A 20,095-nucleotide genomic window follows, 5' to 3' on the forward strand; every position below is an offset into this window, starting at 1 on the left:
TTGGGCAAAGGGGGAAATGGTTGATGGCTCAATCCAAATAAACTGTTATACACTTAGAGTGAATGCTAATACATATAAATATTTGACCAAAATGTCTCACCCTTTCACCTTTGAGACCTGGAAGCCCTTCTCTTCCAGATTTACCAGCTGGTCCTGGTGCACCCTGAAACACAACACAATACAACATGCAAGCTAGAACAAAGGAGGTTATAATAATTATGCTTTATAATAATATACACTGTTTCTTTGTACATACAGGAGGTCCTGGGAAACCTGGTGGTCCCGGGAATCCCTATAAATAATTGAGTCTTTGTCAGCCCTGATGAGAAAATGTCCATTAAGATAATTTATATTTTTCATACTTACCTGGTCGCCTTTGGACCCAACAGGCCCAGCTGGTCCTGTATCGCCTTTAATGCCCTATTAAAAAAAAACCCAAACAAACAAGAAAAACAAAACAGAAAAACAAAAGTCAAATGTATGTTTGTACATGTCTTTACTTCACTATAACATGCTAACCGGAGGCCCAGCAGGTCCTGGGAACCCTGGACTGCCTGGAGCACCCTAAAAAGAGAATATATAGTCTTATTGCTAGAACCATCCATACGTTTGTCCATGTTTGTCCAGTAGCCATTTGCTTACTGCTTCTCCGTTGCTCCCTGCACTTCCCGGACTTCCACGTTCACCTTTAAGTCCCTAAGGAATGAAACAAATGAAAAAAACTGGATTAGCTGCAAAATGCATGTCTTTTTTGGAAACAGTCTTTATGTGTAGGGAAGACTTTACAGGCAGCCCTGGTGGTCCCATGGTTCCTGGATACCCAGGGGTTCCCGAAGGGCCCTTAATATACAGAAAATATAATATTTAATATTTAAGTCATGGTCATTTACATGTATTTTTCAGCACATGCAGTACTAACCTGCTCTCCTTTTAGTCCTGGGAGTCCAGCTGACCCTTGCTCACCCCTCTGACCCTGGAAATAAGACATAGAGCAGTAAAGGAGAGAATATGGATTTCAAATTCTCAAGAAACTGTCACTTGTGAATAGAACAAGGACATGACTGTCAATAACACATGAATGATCAAATACACATCTCTCAGCCAGACATTAATTTAATTGGATTTCATCAGAGATTTTGGTATCTTGGGAGGACCTTCACCCGCGAGTTATAATGCATGAGTAGGTGTATCATAAACTCAAATACTCTCTGATAAAAATGGCATTGGATTTTGGCTTTCCGTCTGTTGTTTTTCACACCAGTGTCTGTTGAAAAGAATTCTATGGCAGATTGCAGATTGATCTTGTTTATGGTCAACTCAACAAGGTTATATAGGCCCCGCTCTGCATCTGAAATTATGACATGCATGTGAATGCGACCTATTGGTGATTCCATTTGCAAAGACAGATGTCTATTTTTTAATGTTATAAAAGTGTATTTGTTTTTTATTTATTTTTGTTACTACTGGCAATATCAGCAGAAGATGGGTTCAGTGGATTTGATCCACAGAGAATGGCTTGATATTTACTGCACAAAAAGAGACTTGGTTGTTAAATAGCTATGCAAAGATTACACTTCAAGGCTAGCTTTGAAATGTAATCTTTGTCTAGCCTTTTTATGGCACTTATTTATTTTTGCAAATGAAATTCTTCAATTATTTAATTCATACAGCAGTAATAAAGCTTGAGTAATATTTTGTAGAATGCTCACACTTAAGAAATTGTGGCACAACTCAACAGGTGCTCAGAGTAAAAAGTAGAGCCTGTTGCACACATTGACTATGATCCAAATGTTTTTCACACAGGGCTCAGTCATTTAGCATCTCAATTTTACTAAAACAATAAATCAAGAGGAGGAGGAGGGTACGCTGTATGCAGAGTCGCTCCCCTCTCCATCACTTGGACACGGGGATAATTGAGCTACAGCAGAGAAACACTATAGAATCATTTCCTCATCTAAAAACACTATCAATAAGGAGCAGAGGAAACTAGGAGACGAGTGTGCCAGTAAGAGAGGCTCATTAAAAACTTACAGGTGAACCAGGTGGACCTTGCGGACCAGGGAATCCAGGGGGTCCCTATGGATATAATACAGGAGAATCAATGTGCAGTGTGTAAAAAATACATCAATCAGTCTCTTCACTGCATTTTAGGTCGCAAATGACAATTAGTGATGTGCTGAAGATGGAAAAATTACTATAATTTGAGTTTGTCAATGGTGATCTTTTTTATGTTAGATTCTAGCACTTGTCTGTGGCGGTCAGCAGACATCTCAGCAGGCAAAAATTGGAATGCAAAGCAGCAGCTTGTTACTGAGTGAGTTCCATATAAAAGTTGGCTCCTGATACATAGTACATGGGGTGGTACAATAATCAGGTGGTAATGACCATCATTTGGCAGGGGGTAAAAATGCTGTGCCTGTTCTGAACAAAATTTTACATTTCATACCTGAATGCATAATAATCAGTAAAAATATAATATTTGTTGAATATTGATCGCCTGTTTCTATGTTTGGCAGACACACCAGCAGGGGGCTCTCTCACAGCACGAAGGTTACAAGTAGAGCCTCCCCATGACACTGGATATCATAATCTCAAAAGGACTAAAGTGCACTCATAAACACATGTAGGATCAAGTATTTTCACTCAATAAAGAACAGCTAGTCTGTGATGCAGAAGCAGTTAAACTTCAAAGCCTCAGATCCTCACAAAGACATTACAATTGGCAGTTCTTTTAATACAAACTGATTTAAAAGGGAAAACAAGATCCACATTTACAGTAGTCATAGTGAACAATGATCTGTTTGTGGATCTTACGTAAGTGCCTTACATGTTTACTAAACTACTTTCCTGGTTTAGAGGTTTTTGGGTTTTTTTTTGCTTTTGAAGTAACTTGAATTCATATTTACTACACTATATACAGTATGAATTATCCATGTTTGATATGAGCTATGTGATCCTAATCAGAAGCCTCACCATGTTTCCTGGTATCCCAGCAGGCCCTCTGTCTCCCGGTATGCCCTGTTGTTAGAAAAATAAGTATTAACCTTGATTTTCAGTAGTCAAATAAAAACTGAAATACCCACCGGCTCCCCCTTCACTCCTGGTGATCCAGGCACTCCTGGGACTCCGGGTGGTCCCATGTAGGACTGGTCATTCTGTAAGCGTAGGAGAATTTGTATATTCAACCACCTTCAGTATAAGTGAAAGAGATTTGTTATTATGATCTGACCGCTTGTGTTGCCTGCATCTTCTGCAGTTTCTCCAAACACTGTAAAGATGGGAGAGGAGTGTGGAAGTTATTCTGATACAAAATGTAATCTAATAGTCATTACACTTAAAAGGTACAATTACTGGTTCAATTCAAAAAGTGAAACATGGATCCATGGATTCACACTGAGGTAAGTATTCCAAGCATTTCTTACACTTCACATGCTCTTGTCTTTTATCCAGGCTTAGGAATAACATTTTTCCATAAAGTGCATCCAAGATAATGCATTCATTGTGCATCTACTAAATCAATGCAATATGTTTCACTTTGAATAGAGGAAAATAAGTTTTCAACCAATGTTTATCTGTGCACCTACACAAAAACTGCAGCATGCAAAATGCTAACTGGACATTTTGCATAAAAAATAAAACTTATCAAGATTTGTTATTGCATTATTCTAAATGAGAACAATTACAATACTCCCAAATTTCCCAATTGTGCCCAATCATACCATGTCACAGCTGTCCAGTGGAGTTACACCAGGTTTTCCCTGCTCTCCTTTTTGTCCTTTGGCACCTGCCATACCTGGGACCCCTGGCAAGCCCTGGAAACATCCCCCAACACAGCCCTCTGAGTTGTGAACATGCATACACAAACTGATCAACAGTTTTTTAGAACCAAAACTGTCACAGCTCAAGTGTCTCTGTAATGACTGTTCTTCAGATGACAGTTGAACTTACATCTGTGCCTGTGGAGTCTTGCGGCAGCTGATGTATACCAACAGGAACCTAGACAAAGAAACAATCATATAATTAATCTTCCAGACTATGCCTCAAACTATGTTTTTTTCATGACAATAACATTGGTGCATTTGTAATGTAAGTAACCAAATGACCAAACAATTCAGCATTTCATTTCATTTTTTTTCCTTAAACATGGAATTGACTTATCCTTGACCAGACAGTAAAAGTGTAAAGGAAAAAAAGACCTTTGAAGCTCTCAGCAGTTTAAATTGGAACCAATGATTGCAACATATAGGAGACCCCCATTTGAAGGTTTTAACTTAAAGTCCACTACTCTACAAATAATTATCCTGAAGCCCCATTAGAATGCCCCAGTAAAGACAATTTATAGACATATGCTCTAAAATAAATGAAATTGCTCCCTCCCTAACAAAGCACAAGGACCTATCTCCTAAAAGAGTCCATCAATAGCACCTGGCCTGGTTTCAAAGTCATTACAAACCCATCTGACATTGTTCAAAGGGAAGCCATTAGAGAGGCGCTGTTTAATGTTCCACCATATATTGTATACTGAGTGCTATCAACACTGGTCCAGTGCATTAACTGCTTTGTGTAGGTGAAGACTCTCTATAATTATGTTGTTGTGTACTGTTCATTTCCACAGTGTCTAGACTTTAATTATACCAATTTATGCTTTTTGAAAACATTGATGGGCATATTATGAGGTACACAAATAAGTATACAAACATGTTGGACGATAGGAGTAAGTATGTGATGAATTAGACATTGCAGTACATTGTGTGGTGTGCATGTTTGGGAGCTGGTCTCTCACCTCTGGCTCAACAAAAAAGCATGTTCGTACACCATGTATGGTATCGATCTTGCATCTGTGCCCCGTACCAACAAGGGTCACTATAAACAAGTGGTTTCTTTCAACTAGTTAATCAAATGTCTTCCCAATTACTTATTTTAACAGAAAAAGAAATTAAAATTACTCTTAAAAAATATTGTTCCCTTTGTACAAAATTAAATGTAGGTGTATGGGAGGTATTTTTTTTAACTTATTATTAAGTGCTTTATTAAGCTTGTGACCATTCTGTTTGACTCCATTTTTACTTACGATCTTTCCAGGCAAACCCGGATTCCCCGGTATCCCGTCGTTTCCAGGGATACCCTAAAAAGAAGGCAGTGGTTGAGGTAGATGTTGCCTGCTAAAGGCTAACCACTCCCATCTCCACCAGTGTTACAGGCAGAGTCAAAGGGTCACATGCTCCTTCTTCTTACAGGTATGTACAGTCAATGACACCACTTCTTCTTCCAGTCATGAGCACCACTCTAGGCCTCTGCCACCTTTGACTCTTCAAGCAGAACATAGCAACACTTTATTTGAAGGTGTGCTTGATTGTTTTGTAATGTATAAAATCTAACGGTGATATGGATGAGGGTGTATTCATTCAGAGGCATACCTTCAAATAACTGTTTATGTCTAGGACATTGCCCAGCCTGCTCAGATGACCCATGAGTGAAGCCTAGCTACAGCTTTGTTAGTATTTTCACATATAAATATACAGGACAGTATAAGCCTACAAGTGCGTAATGTCCTACATGCATATGTGTCTTTATGCAAGTATGTTGAAAGCTTGCAACTTCTGTGATGACAACCCACTCATTCTGTTGCCAGGGTCTTTTACCTGGGCTGGGCCCTCTGACAGTCTGAGGATTGTAATTAGCCTTGTGGCTAATCATCCACATGCATGGTTTATGTCACATGTCCTAATCATGATGCAAAGCATGTTAAAGCCTTTCTCAAGAGTCCCATTTGTGCCCAAGCAGGTTTATGAGAAGCTCATAGTTCAATTCAGTTCATTGAGCGGCTGCTGAATTGAACAAAGGAGTAAGCTAATTAAGGGAAGTTCATCTTACCTGGGGTCCTTGGATTCCTGTGACTCCTTGAGGCCCCGGGGGTCCTGGTGGCCCAGGGGGTCCAGGAGGGCCCTACCAAAAGTGTTGTATGTTTACACCTTGAGTTTGTAAGTTTACAGCACTTAAGCCTAAGTTATGGAGCTGCTGACAGTACCCACCTGAGGGCCAGCTTGCCACATGTTTACTGCAGTTCCTGGAGCTCCCTGGAAGGCAAGCACAGTTGAATCAGAGCAGAATAAGAGTAGATGTATGAGCAGACAGATGCTGAAGGAGGAAGCAGACTGGTAATGTATGTCAAGTCAGTGCTTTGAGATAGAAGTGACTCTGGTACAAGGTAAACAGAGCCCATTAGAAGAAGAGGTTACATAAGTACATTCACAATGTGTTAGTATTTCAGTAGTGCAGCACATATACTCACTGGTCCGCCCACACCCGGGTATGAGGGGATTATGCAGTTGCACTCTCCAGGTTCACCCTAAAATATACATCAAAGCACTTACAGAAGGATAAGATGCAAGTGAATCTTCATTCTACTTTAAAGATAGCCCAGCTCTCTGTAAGCTGTAGGCTTTAAGATCTTTTAGTTTACTAAACACATGTATAATGTATTACATCGTTTTAATTGAGTGATTGGGGCATGAGAAAGGATAAAACATGAGAAACGTATAAAACAATTGGCAGGACTTGAATTTGTATGTGACGTGTGTTGTGATTTTTGCAAATTTCTTTTTGGCTTCAAAAAAGACTGTTCTCCTATAAGCTATAATGTTGCAGTTGTAACTTTTGCTCCTGTTGTTATAGTTTTGTGGTATGGATAATCAGGACTTTAATTGTGTGTTGACAATCATTGTTGGTTAATTTTCCTTGTTGAGACAAAGATGAAGCCATTGAACATGCTTATTCTGCAAAACATGTCCAAAATTTGGGTTTTGGCCAAGTTCAGAATTACTTCAAGTAGTAATTGTGGAAAAGTTGAATACTGTACTGTCCTTAATAACTATAGTAATATTTCTGTTTACTTCACCTGCTACTGGCTTGAACATGTTTTAGAAAAAAAAAATGTTGATTTTCATACTGCATTTTGAAACATTTTTCAATCTAAATCTATGTTAGCTTTTCCCTGCAGTGCTGCCTCTGCCTCTCGCTCTCTCTGTCTCTGTCTCTCTCACTCACTCTGAAGACATTGGCTGGTAAAGGCAATATTTAATAGTCATATACGCTCCTTCTCTTAAGGGCCTCAAACTCCTCTAGTCTGTCAGCCACAATGCACTTGTCACCTCCACTGTTCCTCCATGTGTGCCCCCCATGAGGCGTCCCTGTGCATACCTATGTTCAATTCAGAGTGCATATGTATGTGCAAGGGGGCGCTAAACTATCTCCTGCCATTACCATCTGTTTCTTTCCTTTATACTCAAACCCCTCCAGATTCCGTCATCCAAACAAAACGCTAGACTTACCTTGTCCCCCTTAGCTCCATCTCGCCCCTGCAAGAGAGAGAGGAGACACACATGCATAGAGAAACATTTAGTTACTCCATATTTGTTGTTCCAGAAGAAAGCTCGTGGGGTACTGAGCTGGGAGGAGATGAGGGGACAGCAGATGAGATGAGAGCAGACATTGCCTCTGTTATGGATCGAGGCAGGCATACTTGGTTACAAATGATGCCTAAATCAAGGACAATTCCCAAAGAAGCTCAAAGAAAATTGAAGGTGTTAACGTGGAAGCAGTCACCCTTGTTTGCTACTTAAATCCCCTTACATTTTATCAAATAGCTTATGCAAAATCACAGAGAAGCAACTCCAATTAGTGTCCCATTTGCGAAACAAAAGAAAAAATGACAAACCTACCGGCTTTCCTTCTGTTCCTGGCAATCCACTAAGGCCTGGTTTTCCATCTTTGCCCTATGGTTAAATAGAAAAATGGAAAATCATGTAAAAGTTTGTGTGAGTAAACAGTTTCGTTACAATTAATATGGATTGTTCAGAGGTGGATATCATAGAGGTAGAGTGACAATTTCAATGAGTAATTGATTATAACAAGATTTAATTCATTAAGGAAAGTTGCAAAAATACAAACTCCAGATTTCCCCTCGCCCGTGAATCTAAGCCAAGACCTTCTTTCTGTGAGGATAGAGTGCTTGCCATTGATCCACTGAGCCTCCTTTAAGCATACTTTTGCACATGTTGTAGTCACATATGCCATGACATAACACCAAAAAAGGCCATGTTTATCATTTTCAATGTGGCAAAAAAATGGAAAAGAATCTCACCGGAGGTCCTTCAACTGAGGGCCCTACTGGCCCCTGTTGTCCTGGAGGTCCAGCATCTCCTTTGGATCCCTGTTTGTAAGAATACACATGTAATTTCATTTGAACATTAACTACAAGTATATTTTTAAGTAGTACCTTTTCTCCTCCAATGCCAGGATATCCTCTTTCTCCTTGGGGTCCCTTTCAAAAAATGAATTAATGTCAATATAATTACACTGCACAGAAAAGATCGTTTGGAAATATGGAAACTTACAACAGGTCCAGGCAGCCCTCTTGGCCCCTCTTCTCCCTAGGATACAAAAGAGCAACAAATAGAATCTCTCATGTGAGTGAACCTGTCAACTGGTGAACTTTAAATCTGTGTCATTGACTTTGTTTTACATTTACATACGCTGAAAGTAAAGCAAAAATGATTTTGTCCTGTTGCATATAGAAACAAACATCTGCTGTTGCTTTACACAAATTGGTGCTTGCAGAGGACATTTTTACAACAGGCTTTAGTATATAGCTACGGTTTTTGAGTATGTGTGATTCCTTTGCGTATCGAAGTAACTCTTTTCAAGGACAAGTATTGTACCTGAGGCCCGGGAAGACCAACTCCAGCATCTCCAGGCTCTCCCTATGAAAAGAAACAGACCCGTATTGAAAACAGTTATTAATACACATGCTTAAAGTCCTTTCTAAAAGTAACACTATGATCTTTTATACCTTGGCTCCTTTAGATCCAGGGGTGCCCCTAACACCTGCTGAGCCTGGTAACCCCTAGGAATATCACAGCAGTTGAATGTGAGCGAATGTCTTATTATAATCTTATTATAATAACCTCATACATAATTCTCTTACCTGTTTGCCTGGTTTCCCTTGTCCTGGTGGACCGGGCTCACCCCTCTCCCCTTTGGGACCTGGGACAGATACACCTTCACCTCCTGTAGCTCCCACCGATGGGCAGCTGGTGCAAGCATCACCCTAGAGAGGAAACAGCCAGGCTAGCGACCATGACTATATACATTTATTTAAAAATTTCAGCCATATTACAGTCATGAGAAAAAAACAATACCTTCTCTCCTTTCAAGCCTCTTTGTCCATCTTGTCCTGGCTCTCCAGGCAAACCTGGGACTCCAGGGCCACCATCTAGTCCTTTATCCCCCTGATCTCCTGTTTCTCCCTGGTGACACAAAACTAGTCACATTATAAAAACGTCACTGTGGTTTCAAATGTGCTTTGGTGGTTTTAATGGTTTATAGTCTGTGTTACAACCAATCCTGACACTGTAAGAACATAGCAGAGAGGAAAAATATACCTTTTCTCCTTTAGCACCCGTAGCACCCGGTAGACCCTGTGCAAACACATGAAAGGTGAACCCTAATACATGCGAATGCACGTACAGTATGCACGTACTTAATATGCAAAGGCAGTCATCTTGAAACACAATCCGTTGTCTATTTAGCCTAAAATAATTGTTGACATAAAACTAACCGCATAAGCATAAAGCATGTAATTGGGTGGGATGACAGGATCCTACAGAGATTTATAATACCTACCAGCACTTCTGTGGTCAGAGGAGCCACTTTACATTCTATTTGCCCAATAAACTAAAGCATGGTGCATTCACAAGGGCAATTTCTCTGTACTTGGTCCCAGTAAAGATTCTGTACACTTTTTATTCTGAGATTAAATCATTAAAAAGTGCCAATATGAAAAAACAAGCAAGCAAACAAACAAAAAATATAGAATAATAGTTAAATAAAATAAAATAAAAAAACAAGTCACCTGTTTGCCATCAGCTCCCAGGCCTGGAGGCCCAGGTGGACCTGGGGGGCCTGGTTCACCAACTCCTTTAGGCAGTTTGATATTTGGGGGCAAACCACCAACCTCTGATGGCTGACACACACCGCATTCGCCCTAGGACAAACAGCACTTTAGATGTATTCATAAACATTCTATCAAAAATAAAACACAAAATAATGGACATACTTTTTCTCCTTTAGCACCAGGAAGCCCAATACCCGGGAGTCCTTGATCTCCCTATGGAGACAACAACAACAATACATTAACAACTGTAAAAAATAAAATTTAGGCCAGCCACAATCACAGGGCAGTAACTCCAATAAATCACCTAAATCATGATTTTAATTTTGATTGTAATCCATGTAACTGAAAATAGTAATGTAAAATAACTGAATTATGCTATGGCAGTTTCAAGAATATAGCAATATTATCACAGGGATCAGAACATATTTTATATCACCCAGCCCTAAACCCCATCATTCATTGATAACATACCTTTTCTCCTTTTGGTCCATCTTTCCCACTGTGCCCTCGTGGTCCAGGCTTTCCCTGATGTATGGGGAACATGACACAATTATTTCACCACATCCTATTATGTTTTCACTTCCAGCCGCAATAACTTTGCACTCACCGACTTTCCATCAGCTCCTTTGCTGCCAGCAATACCCTGTAGACAAGTTAATCAGATGGAGGATTAAACATTTATTTTTAAACTGGTAAAATTTAAGAGCTATCCCAGCGTTTCTTACTAACTATCCCACTGAGTGAAACCCCACATCTTGCATCTTTATCTCTAAAATGGGGGCTCTTATGCAGTGATCATTCTTTAAAGTCTGCTAAGAGCCTCATTCTGTAGTAGACTATGCACCTTGTGAAAGCTTAAACACTGCGTTAATGGGGTCGCCTACTCCTCAACATACCTTTTCTCCACTAGGCCCTGGTAAGCCCACAGCACCGGCCTTCCCCTGTGGAGCACAACAGCAAACAATGCATCACTTTAATGAGGCTTCTTATCACTGCCCACACATGCAAGCAATCACAAACAAGTAAACTAAATCAGCAGCAGATCTTTCATCAAGCAAAACAATTATCCATCATTTCAATATCAATGTATCATCAATTATATCTCTTACCACAAGAACAAAGTCTTTACACTTAAACAAGATAACACTGTTTGTTTTTGTTTTCACCTTGAAGCATTGGGTCCAGAATTTTGCTGTGAAACTACATTACTTCTAATTTAAACCTAAACCTAAAGTGCTTTGACTTACTTGCTCGCCTTTCTGCCCTGTCCCCGGTTCACCTTTCTCTCCTTTCAGAGTTTGGCTCATGACTCCAGGGAGCAGGTTAGCTGGCAACTGACCCACAGTTGGGCAAGCAGAACACGAATCACCCTATAACCAAGGACAGAATAAAAAAAATCATTATCACAAATTTGAATGATCAATATATTCTAGGAGAGTTTTGCTTGGATTCTTGAAGGCTTTAAGCAATGTTATAATGTTGGTACCTCATCAAAAACATACCCGGAGTTGTGTTTTGTTTCATTCACACATGGTTGAGTAATCCTTTATTATTCATCTCATTATTCAGCTCAAAATGCTAGTGGTAATTTTCAAGTTAACAGCTACCTTTTTCCTTTAGTTCAGTAGAGATTTGCAATTCCAGAGCTGGAATCATCCAAATGATGCTAGTGAAGATGTATGTTGTTCAAAAACACATTGGAGCACTTCTTGTATTACCACATGACATCACAAGGGGGGACATAGTGTTTCAGAGAATTCAGCCTAAATAGGAAGGATCTGCGTGTTAAATGTGTGAATGAAACAAAACTCCAGGTATGTTTGTAATACGGCAAAATAGTTTAAAAAACACACACACACAAAAAAACACATAATATGGGCCCTTTAAAAGAAAAAATAAATAATAAAATCTGCATTTTTCTGTAAAATGGAGAGCTTTATGTTGTTGCGATATATTTGTTTTTGTGTTTTAGCCATTATTGCTGTTTTATTGACAGCATCTCACCTTTTCACCTTTGACACCATCAGATCCCGGTTCCCCCTGAAAATCAAAACAAAATGCTTACTTCAGAGTCCAAGCTCTCAGAATGCACAAAGATGAGGTTTGTCAGAGCTGAGTGTACATTGAACCTCTGTGTTACATGACGTTCTTTTTTGGAGCTAGTTATAATTCATCTACCTGCCTGCCTGCATCTTCAGCTGCTGATGTTAGCATATTTGCATAAGCAGGCATACTGATCATGCTTTCACAAAATATAAATGTACTGCAAATTAATGATTGAAACTTATATACCTTTTGTCCTGCTTTGCCGTCCTTTCCTTGAGGCCCCTGTTATATGTGGAACAAGGAGAAAAAATGACAGAAAAGGAGAATGGGTGAAGAATTACCAAGACTTTGTTGGAAAAAGAAGTTGAAATGGTACCCTAGCCCACTTTGCAACCCCACCCTCTCCTCCATCCGCCCTAACCAGGTATGACAGATGGATGCTGGCACTATTGGAAATCGTTGCAGGGAGAATCTCATAAGACTCCAGATTTATACCACTCTCCACAAATCATTTGGTTGGTGTGCTAAGGAGTGTGCAGAAATCAGAGTAGCAGGGATGTGGTTTGCGAAAACATGTTGAGGTTACATTACCTAAATGACCACTGGCTCAAAGAATACATTTTCAACAGCAGGAGCTACATAAGTAGATTTGTACTGAAGTGTACCAAGTAGAATATATAGAAATGAAAGTCACTACATCCACAGGTATAGAACATAAAAAGGCCACAGATGCTGAATAAAAATGGGATCGGGGTTAGATTTCAACAGCAAGACTCGCGAGGTTACAATTCAGAAGCAGTACTATAGTGAAAGAAGTACCAGTAGCCATGGCATAGATAGTAGATAGTAGCAGTGGTAGAAAATAAGATTTGACCATTATTTGTAGGAAATAGGAAAATTTCGATGTTACAACAAAAAAGACATACCTAATAAAAAACTATGCACTTGAAAATCACAGAATATACTTAAATAAATTGTTAAAAATATTAAAATATAATCTAATAAATATAAATGAGTAGTAGCAATATTCTCTGTGTCTTGGTTAGTTAAAGACCAAGATGTTCACATGACATTTCTTGGTTTAGATATTTGCTTTTCACTATACTCACAATAAGTCCTCTCTCTCCCACACCCGGTATTCCAGGTTCTCCTTTTGGCCCGGGTTTCCCCTGAAGAGCCACTGTTTTACTGAAGTCTGATGGAAGCACAGGGCATATCTCACATGGATCACCCTGGATGACAAACAGAAAGTAAGATAAGCTATATCCCAGAGTGGTCTTTAATACTTGCAATGTTTAAGTTATGCATTACCTTCTCTCCTTTAACACCACCAGGACCTCTTGGACCCTATATAAACATTACATTTATGATAAAGACAATCAGATTTATTAATGTAAGTGGTGGTTCAAGCATACATCACTGAGAACTGATAAATGTTTAAATGCCCCCTACTGGATCTCCTGGAAATCCGTCCTGTCCTGGAGGTCCAAAATCTCCCTGTAGAGATACCAAGATTCTTAGTTCAAAATAGATTCACATTTGTTACCCATTACATGATCACATTTTTTTCAGTTTGTACAGTTATTATAGCCACTTTTTGTTGCAAGACACATAAACATGTAATGTGGCCACTAATTAGGTTCACATGAAAACAGGCTTTGTTAGAAGAAGCAGTATTACAGTAACTACTATACACTCTAATTTTATAAAACAGAATCACATTTTCTGATCAGTTCAATTTCCTCACGTAATATATTATCATGTTTCAGTATAGACCTACCTTCTCGCCTTTTGCACCACCTGGGGGACCAGGAGGGCCCTGATGGAAAAAAAAAGTTAATAGTTTAGAACTTTTTTCCTCAGATACATCTTTTGAAACCTTTGACGCAGTGTTTCTATGTTTCTGTAATTGACAACAAGAAAACTACAAGTCCAACTGTGCCCTTGTGCAGTGACCTCATCACAGCACAACATATTGTCACTGCTGGTGTTGGTAGATTTCATTTTAGGCACTGACCGGGAGTCCTGGTTTGCCCTCTCCTGGAAGTCCTGGGAGTCCTGGCTGACCCGGCTCTCCTGCTAATCCTTCAGGACCCACTTTTCCTGGTGTACCCTGGAAAGACACAATCACTGTAAGGCTAATGAATTGTATGATGTACACCAAAGTTTTAACTAGTGTTTATAGCTGACCTTTTGTCCCTTAGGGCCCACCACACAAATGGAACCTTCTCGTCCCTGAGGAATCAAGAATATGAAAAGAAAAAATCAGGCATTTTGGTGTATGCATCTGCAAGGTAAAGTAAAATCAAACATAAAAAGTTTAAGTGATTTTTTTTTTTTTTTGTGATTCACTGAAAATTGCACTTGTACTATCAATTTATACTGTACTATCAATTTATATACTCTCTTGATTGGGACTGTAATAACAACCAAATCAAGGAGCCTTAAATTTAACTTAATATTCAGCATGGCCCAAGTCTAGAGTTCAGAATTCATCACTTTACTTCTGTCAGTGTGTGCTTTGTCCTCATTTGCTTGTACATTGGGGGGTTGCCTCAATTAAGCCACATCCCAATGTCAGATGGATGGCTGGCTTAAGAGAATCTATCCTCCATCTGCCCAAGGCATGCACTAGTAACCTGACAAATACAATTGGGCCTCAACCTCAGCACACACGTTGTAATTTGTTCCTCAAAACTTTCCAAGCTTGCATCGGCTGGATCACTATGGTGAACAGCAAAGATTAAAAGGTTTAAGTCTTCCTGAATGGGAGGCTGCCTATGTGAGACGAACAGCACAGTCAATGAGGCAGCATTGATTGTGCAAGCTTTGTTGCCCTAGCCTAATCTAACAGGCATTAGCAGGACGACTTAGCGCCCTGGCCCTGAGAAGGGGGCTCACATATCAGTGGGAGCTTAAAGAGTAATGCTATATACTAAGTTTACTGAATGCCCTTATTAGCCTGATAAAATGCATGTGTTCTCTTTAGGGAAATAAAAAACACATTTTAGAGGCTCCCAACAACAAAATCGAACACTACTTCTAATTGGTGACTAACTTTAACTATGTTGCACATTGTACAACTAAATAAAACTAAATAACAACAAGTTATGTACAAGCAAGTACAAACTAAAACTATACATACATCTTTTCCTGGAGTGCCAGTGAGACCCTGTGGACCGATATCTCCTTTCTGACCTTTTTCACCCTGCACAGAAAGAGTGGAAGATTTTATAGAACATTTGAGGACATTATATTGAGGCTACATCTTAATAATTTAAAATCACAAGTATAAACCTTTCACCTTGTACACGAGTGCTTCTCCCCAGTTGCTAGGCCCTGCCTGTGGATAGAGGACAGACTTAGATCAATGACCAGGGCAATCCATTGGCAAAGCAGACACTCATAAAAACAAATAGAAGCTGGGTGTAGAAAGTTTTGAGACACAGGCTGAACTAATATATCATTTCTCTTCTGTCAGTAGTGACTAACCATGAAGCAAAATATCCAATATTTACAATTCATGTTCTCCAACAGAGTGAAAGCAATCTCTGCATAGGTGAAGCACCCTTAATAACATCAGTTAATAAGTGGATATCAACAGCTGAAGGAGCAGGTGTAGTGTAGCCATTAGAAGAACGAAAGTAGCAGCAGTAGCAGGGATAATGATGAAGAAAGAAGTAAATATTAGTGACTACCTGAGTTCTAATGTAACAATACTTGGATGCAATAAAGACCTCTTCACAACACAGCCGTAATTTCAAAACTTGAAGTAGCTCTCAGATGAGTCGAGCAATATGCAGTGACTGATGGAAGAGACTGGAATATGGCATACACAGCAGGTTTAAGCACATTCACTGACATGCATATTCATACAGGCAAATGACTCACCAGTAAATAAACTCACAAAGCACACACTCCTGTTGCATAATTAATGTTGGGACTGCATGCTCGAAAAGGAGGTTTTGAATAAAGATCAGACCAGAGGGTTGTTGGGGATGGAGGAGTGTTGGATGTAGTGCTGTAACCTGTCAGAAGATTGGCACTCACCGATTCGCCTTTGTCTCCTTTCTGGCCCTTGGGTCCCGCAGCACACTAAGGTTAGAGGCACACAGTATTATCATAGAGTACTTTCTGTGCCAGTTTTAACTGTCAGAGTGTGTTGCATGCCAAGTGGCAAGACAATATTTCTGTGCAGCGTGCAGGAGTGAGACAAATTGCAAAGTGACTTACAGGACCTGAAGGGGAGCCAGAGCAGTCATCACCCTAAAACGGAAGAGGCAGAAAGGGGGAAGTAATAACAAAGCTATTGCAATGAGTTCAAGTGCTGTGGTATATTTAGCACCATATTCACTATTAAGACTACAGGAATTAAATACATGATTGTTGAACTGACATTCCCCTGAGGGATACCTTACCATGTATATTCCAATATTCTACTGGGTGCAGCATTGCTAATTTGTTGTACATATAATGACACATGCCTCTGGTGCAACCATCTCAATTAATCCAGGCTTGAAACCAACATATAAAGCCAGACCAAAACCAAATGACTACATAAATTAAATAACATAATATACTACATCACTCTACAACTTTTTATTGTTTAAATATTTAACATTTAATCTAATCTAAATATAATAGGCACGCAGAGCTTTGTTTTTATGATCTATATGATGAAACAGATCAGAGGAAACCAAATACTCCTGCCTGACTGGTGCATAATGATGAGTTGACAGAAAAGTGCGTGCCTGGACACGTGATGACATCATACATTCCTCCTTTATTTAGCTTTACAAGGACACACGTGCCTTAATCCATTGTGTGTACGTTTGTTTTTCGCTCACCCGATCGCCTTTTTCTCCTTTTATTCCAGTGACTCCACCGAGATTTACTACCTGCAACAATTACATAAACACATTTATTTAGTCTGCAGTTGACGCACAAGTTAACTCATAAGACGTAGAGCTCATCGATCCCTCTCTCTTAAAGAAGTAAACAACAGCGCACTAAAAAGAGAGTGTGGAATTATTACTTTATGTTGCACAATAATTTAGCTGCATTGTGTCACTGCTGGTGGACAAAGTATTTTTGGATTATTCTGCAGTTTACGTAGCCTCCAGGTGATGGCACTGTTACCAAAAGCAAAATGGAGCAGCGCATGCAGCAGGTTGGTTGCGGCCAGGAGGAGGTAATCTACGCGCTAACTTGCACACACCTCACGGGAGAGATGGAGATCAATAAGAATGTCTGATTCCCAAAGCACACGAGTAGTTCGGCCAGCTGCTGCGTACACACGTAAGTAAGTAGAGTTATTATTCATAGCCCAAGCGTGTTTAGTGCGAGTGCGTAATTAAAGCAGATTGCCCCATCCGGTGTTGATAGAAGCTGGAAGTGTGCACATTTCCAAGTGTAATACGGTACAAGAGGCCCCTCATGACATGTACACAGCCTACAGTACATCAGAGGCAGGCAAAGGTAAAGTGTGATGAGTCACTCTTTCCAAGGTCCATCATAACTCTCCTGTGATGTAGTAATTCCACTTCAGACGTCAGCAGTCAGCCTGGCATCTCCATAAACTACAATTCTCAGCACACTCATGCACAAAACTGTGAGTTATCTATTTATTTAGTCAACTCTGGAATTATTCTCGTTTCCTCGTACATTTAAAGTGACAGTAAGTGTAAAAAATCAATTAGTTATATGAAATTAGTTTTTTATTTAATCATAATAAAAAAAACAACTAATTAATCAATTAATAATGCATAAATAAACAAATAAATAAATATTACTTTATATAGGGCTACCTCATGTTGTAAAGTAAAATGGCTTGCATGTCCACAAACCTGATTCTTATTTGACCACATTATGGAATCATGCAGGTGACATGCCAACTACAGAAAATTACACAGTGTTGCTTTAAACTTTCTATCTTGCATGTATTAAATTACAGGGGGTTTTATTTTCTCCATGAAGCTAGATAAGTTTAATGCCATAATGTGGAGCCTTCAATTTGAAGCCATAACATCTCAGTGCAGACAAGCAGGTGACATGCTCTCCATCAGAAAATTTACATAGTGTACCTTTAAATAGTAAATAATAACACTCAAATTACTGTACTGTACATGTCTGCCTTAGAGAACATCTGAAAGAAATTGTATTATGCTTTGAAGCTTGACAATGGGATAATGAGGAAGCCAGGGATGTCACAAAGAACCTCGGTAGACATGGCCAAACCAGCATGACATAAATGATGAAAATTGGTTTCTGACTAAGCCCTGAGATTGTACTCTAAAAGCCAAATCTACCCCTCACCAGGATCATTTCTACCATAACCACACTATAATAATCAGCCTGCTCAATATTTTAGTAGAGAATGAGCCTAATATCAGGTTGTATAATCATTGTGTTATTCTCATTTGCCCTTTGCCTATTTTCACCCTGTGTGGTACTACCTGGACAATTTTAAGTCAGTGGTGTGAAAAGGTCTTTGTTTTTGTGCCCCTAGTGGCAGGTGGAGGTGCACACACTTCAAACCAGCCAGGTAATCTGCACTGAAGAGGAAGAAGCAGGCCATGGGAGAGAAGTCCGACTGCATTAGTAAGCACACACAGGAGCTCCATAATGATGCATCTGGAGTTTTGTGTTCTATTTGTGAACAGCACATGGCCATAGTAGTAGGTGAATGACAAAATTAATAGGCACAAGCAACTCCCTGGACTGAGGCGCTGCGCATAATGAGGTGTAAATCAGTCAGTCAGCATCCCGGCTGTGTTAAGGATAGGACCAACAAATGCAGCCATTCTTGCCCATGCTCCCCACATGCGGGACCAAGAGACACTCAACTTGGAAGCACCCTGAGTGGATTTCTGCTGCGACTTCCACATGATTATACCGCACTGTGCTGGTATTTTTGTATGAACTCAGTAGAAAAGAGTTGGGTCTCACGCTAGATGCCAATTTAGGCTCAAAATTGTGTCCCTTTGAACACAGGGAGAGGGGAAATGGGTGCAGGTTTTAGCCCACGACTTGCGAGCTTTGAAGATTTTTATTTATTTATTTTTTTAGGCACAGAAGCACATGTTGAAAATATCCAATATTTTTGAAAATTGAATGTGTGGTGTTTTGCACTTTGAAATGTGAGACCTTACCTTCTGCACGAGATCTCTAGAGCCAAAATTGTCCTGCAAGAGGAAAAGAATACACGTTGAAATCCAATTCTAATAAAGTTTAGTAGAAATATAAACAAGAGCAGCACGAACAGTTCACAATGAAACATCAACAAAATGCAAAAATAAGTTTGGGGTTTGCATCTCTAAATTCTCATTTTATGTTACTCTGTAGAAAAACAATACATGTTATTTGACTATTTGAATATTATACTTTGCAGTCTTCCTAAAATGTGCAAATAACAATTAAATATTGATATTATCATCTGAAATTCTAGACTCATGGGTTTTATACACTTGATTCCTTCCTGATTTGAAGGATACTGCCAGTTCTTTTCCAATTCAGAAGACATAATATAGTCATTTGAATTGCTTAATCTCTATGGTGACAGAGGATCATGCCGTGACTTGAAACCCATGAATACTTTTGACTGATTTATTCCAAGTACTACATTTTGCTGCTGCCATCTCAATAACAGTACAGCCACACCTTCTGATATATCATTAGCTATTGAGATTGTGACTGGATTTGCTTCAGGTCGATATTGTAGATTTGTGTGTCTCAATGAGCCTCCAGTATACAGTGCTAGGTTAAACATTTTTGAAATGGAAGACAAGAGAGGAGTTTAGTGTTTGTTGTGTTTTTGCAGATTACCACTGACAGCTTTATGGCAGACATTGCTTGTATTCTCCAACATATTTGATTTTGCTGACTAGTTGGCAGCTATAGTGTGTACTGTACAGTAGGTTATAGTGAATCCATGGCAACTCTCACACCTCTCAAAGATGCTTCCAGGAATGGCAGGGATCTGCATTTTTAAAAGTCTCCAATAAATGTCACACGACAACCCTGGCAACGGCAAGCTGTTGTTTTTCCTGTTGCATCTGCAGTGCATCCCACTCGACTGGAACGCTCTTACCCTGA

General features: G+C 39.5%; 1 protein-coding gene across 1 annotated transcript in view; it reads right to left on the bottom strand.

The window, feature by feature from the left end:
* col16a1 (collagen, type XVI, alpha 1) overlaps positions 1-20,095 on the bottom strand; it is a 54,788-nt gene that overhangs the window by 5,310 nt on the left and 29,383 nt on the right. Inside the window, exons 9-54 of the mRNA XM_055157616.1 lie at positions 19,153-19,185; positions 16,849-16,899; positions 16,235-16,267; positions 16,052-16,096; positions 15,306-15,344; positions 15,147-15,209; positions 14,192-14,236; positions 14,019-14,114; positions 13,782-13,820; positions 13,454-13,498; positions 13,313-13,348; positions 13,111-13,233; positions 12,248-12,283; positions 11,960-11,995; positions 11,203-11,325; positions 10,852-10,896; positions 10,563-10,598; positions 10,427-10,480; positions 10,118-10,168; positions 9,914-10,045; positions 9,444-9,479; positions 9,201-9,308; positions 8,987-9,109; positions 8,852-8,905; positions 8,721-8,762; positions 8,397-8,432; positions 8,279-8,323; positions 8,144-8,212; positions 7,722-7,775; positions 7,332-7,358; positions 6,293-6,349; positions 6,033-6,077; positions 5,875-5,946; positions 3,949-3,996; positions 3,720-3,812; positions 3,230-3,268; positions 3,084-3,155; positions 2,974-3,018; positions 2,032-2,076; positions 920-973; positions 787-840; positions 643-696; positions 520-564; positions 367-420; positions 257-292; positions 101-163 (exon numbers count right to left, since the gene is read on the bottom strand). Coding sequence (XP_055013591.1) covers positions 101-163; positions 257-292; positions 367-420; positions 520-564; positions 643-696; positions 787-840; positions 920-973; positions 2,032-2,076; positions 2,974-3,018; positions 3,084-3,155; positions 3,230-3,268; positions 3,720-3,812; positions 3,949-3,996; positions 5,875-5,946; positions 6,033-6,077; positions 6,293-6,349; positions 7,332-7,358; positions 7,722-7,775; positions 8,144-8,212; positions 8,279-8,323; positions 8,397-8,432; positions 8,721-8,762; positions 8,852-8,905; positions 8,987-9,109; positions 9,201-9,308; positions 9,444-9,479; positions 9,914-10,045; positions 10,118-10,168; positions 10,427-10,480; positions 10,563-10,598; positions 10,852-10,896; positions 11,203-11,325; positions 11,960-11,995; positions 12,248-12,283; positions 13,111-13,233; positions 13,313-13,348; positions 13,454-13,498; positions 13,782-13,820; positions 14,019-14,114; positions 14,192-14,236; positions 15,147-15,209; positions 15,306-15,344; positions 16,052-16,096; positions 16,235-16,267; positions 16,849-16,899; positions 19,153-19,185 — 2,631 coding nt within the window. The remainder of the gene's footprint in view (positions 1-100; positions 164-256; positions 293-366; positions 421-519; positions 565-642; positions 697-786; positions 841-919; positions 974-2,031; positions 2,077-2,973; positions 3,019-3,083; positions 3,156-3,229; positions 3,269-3,719; positions 3,813-3,948; positions 3,997-5,874; positions 5,947-6,032; positions 6,078-6,292; positions 6,350-7,331; positions 7,359-7,721; positions 7,776-8,143; positions 8,213-8,278; positions 8,324-8,396; positions 8,433-8,720; positions 8,763-8,851; positions 8,906-8,986; positions 9,110-9,200; positions 9,309-9,443; positions 9,480-9,913; positions 10,046-10,117; positions 10,169-10,426; positions 10,481-10,562; positions 10,599-10,851; positions 10,897-11,202; positions 11,326-11,959; positions 11,996-12,247; positions 12,284-13,110; positions 13,234-13,312; positions 13,349-13,453; positions 13,499-13,781; positions 13,821-14,018; positions 14,115-14,191; positions 14,237-15,146; positions 15,210-15,305; positions 15,345-16,051; positions 16,097-16,234; positions 16,268-16,848; positions 16,900-19,152; positions 19,186-20,095) is intronic.

Source organism: Boleophthalmus pectinirostris, unplaced genomic scaffold (genome assembly GCF_026225935.1).
Source record: "Boleophthalmus pectinirostris isolate CB_2022bp ecotype Guang Dong unplaced genomic scaffold, ASM2622593v1 HiC_scaffold_21, whole genome shotgun sequence".
NCBI classification, from domain to species: Eukaryota; Metazoa; Chordata; class Actinopteri; order Gobiiformes; family Gobiidae; genus Boleophthalmus; species Boleophthalmus pectinirostris.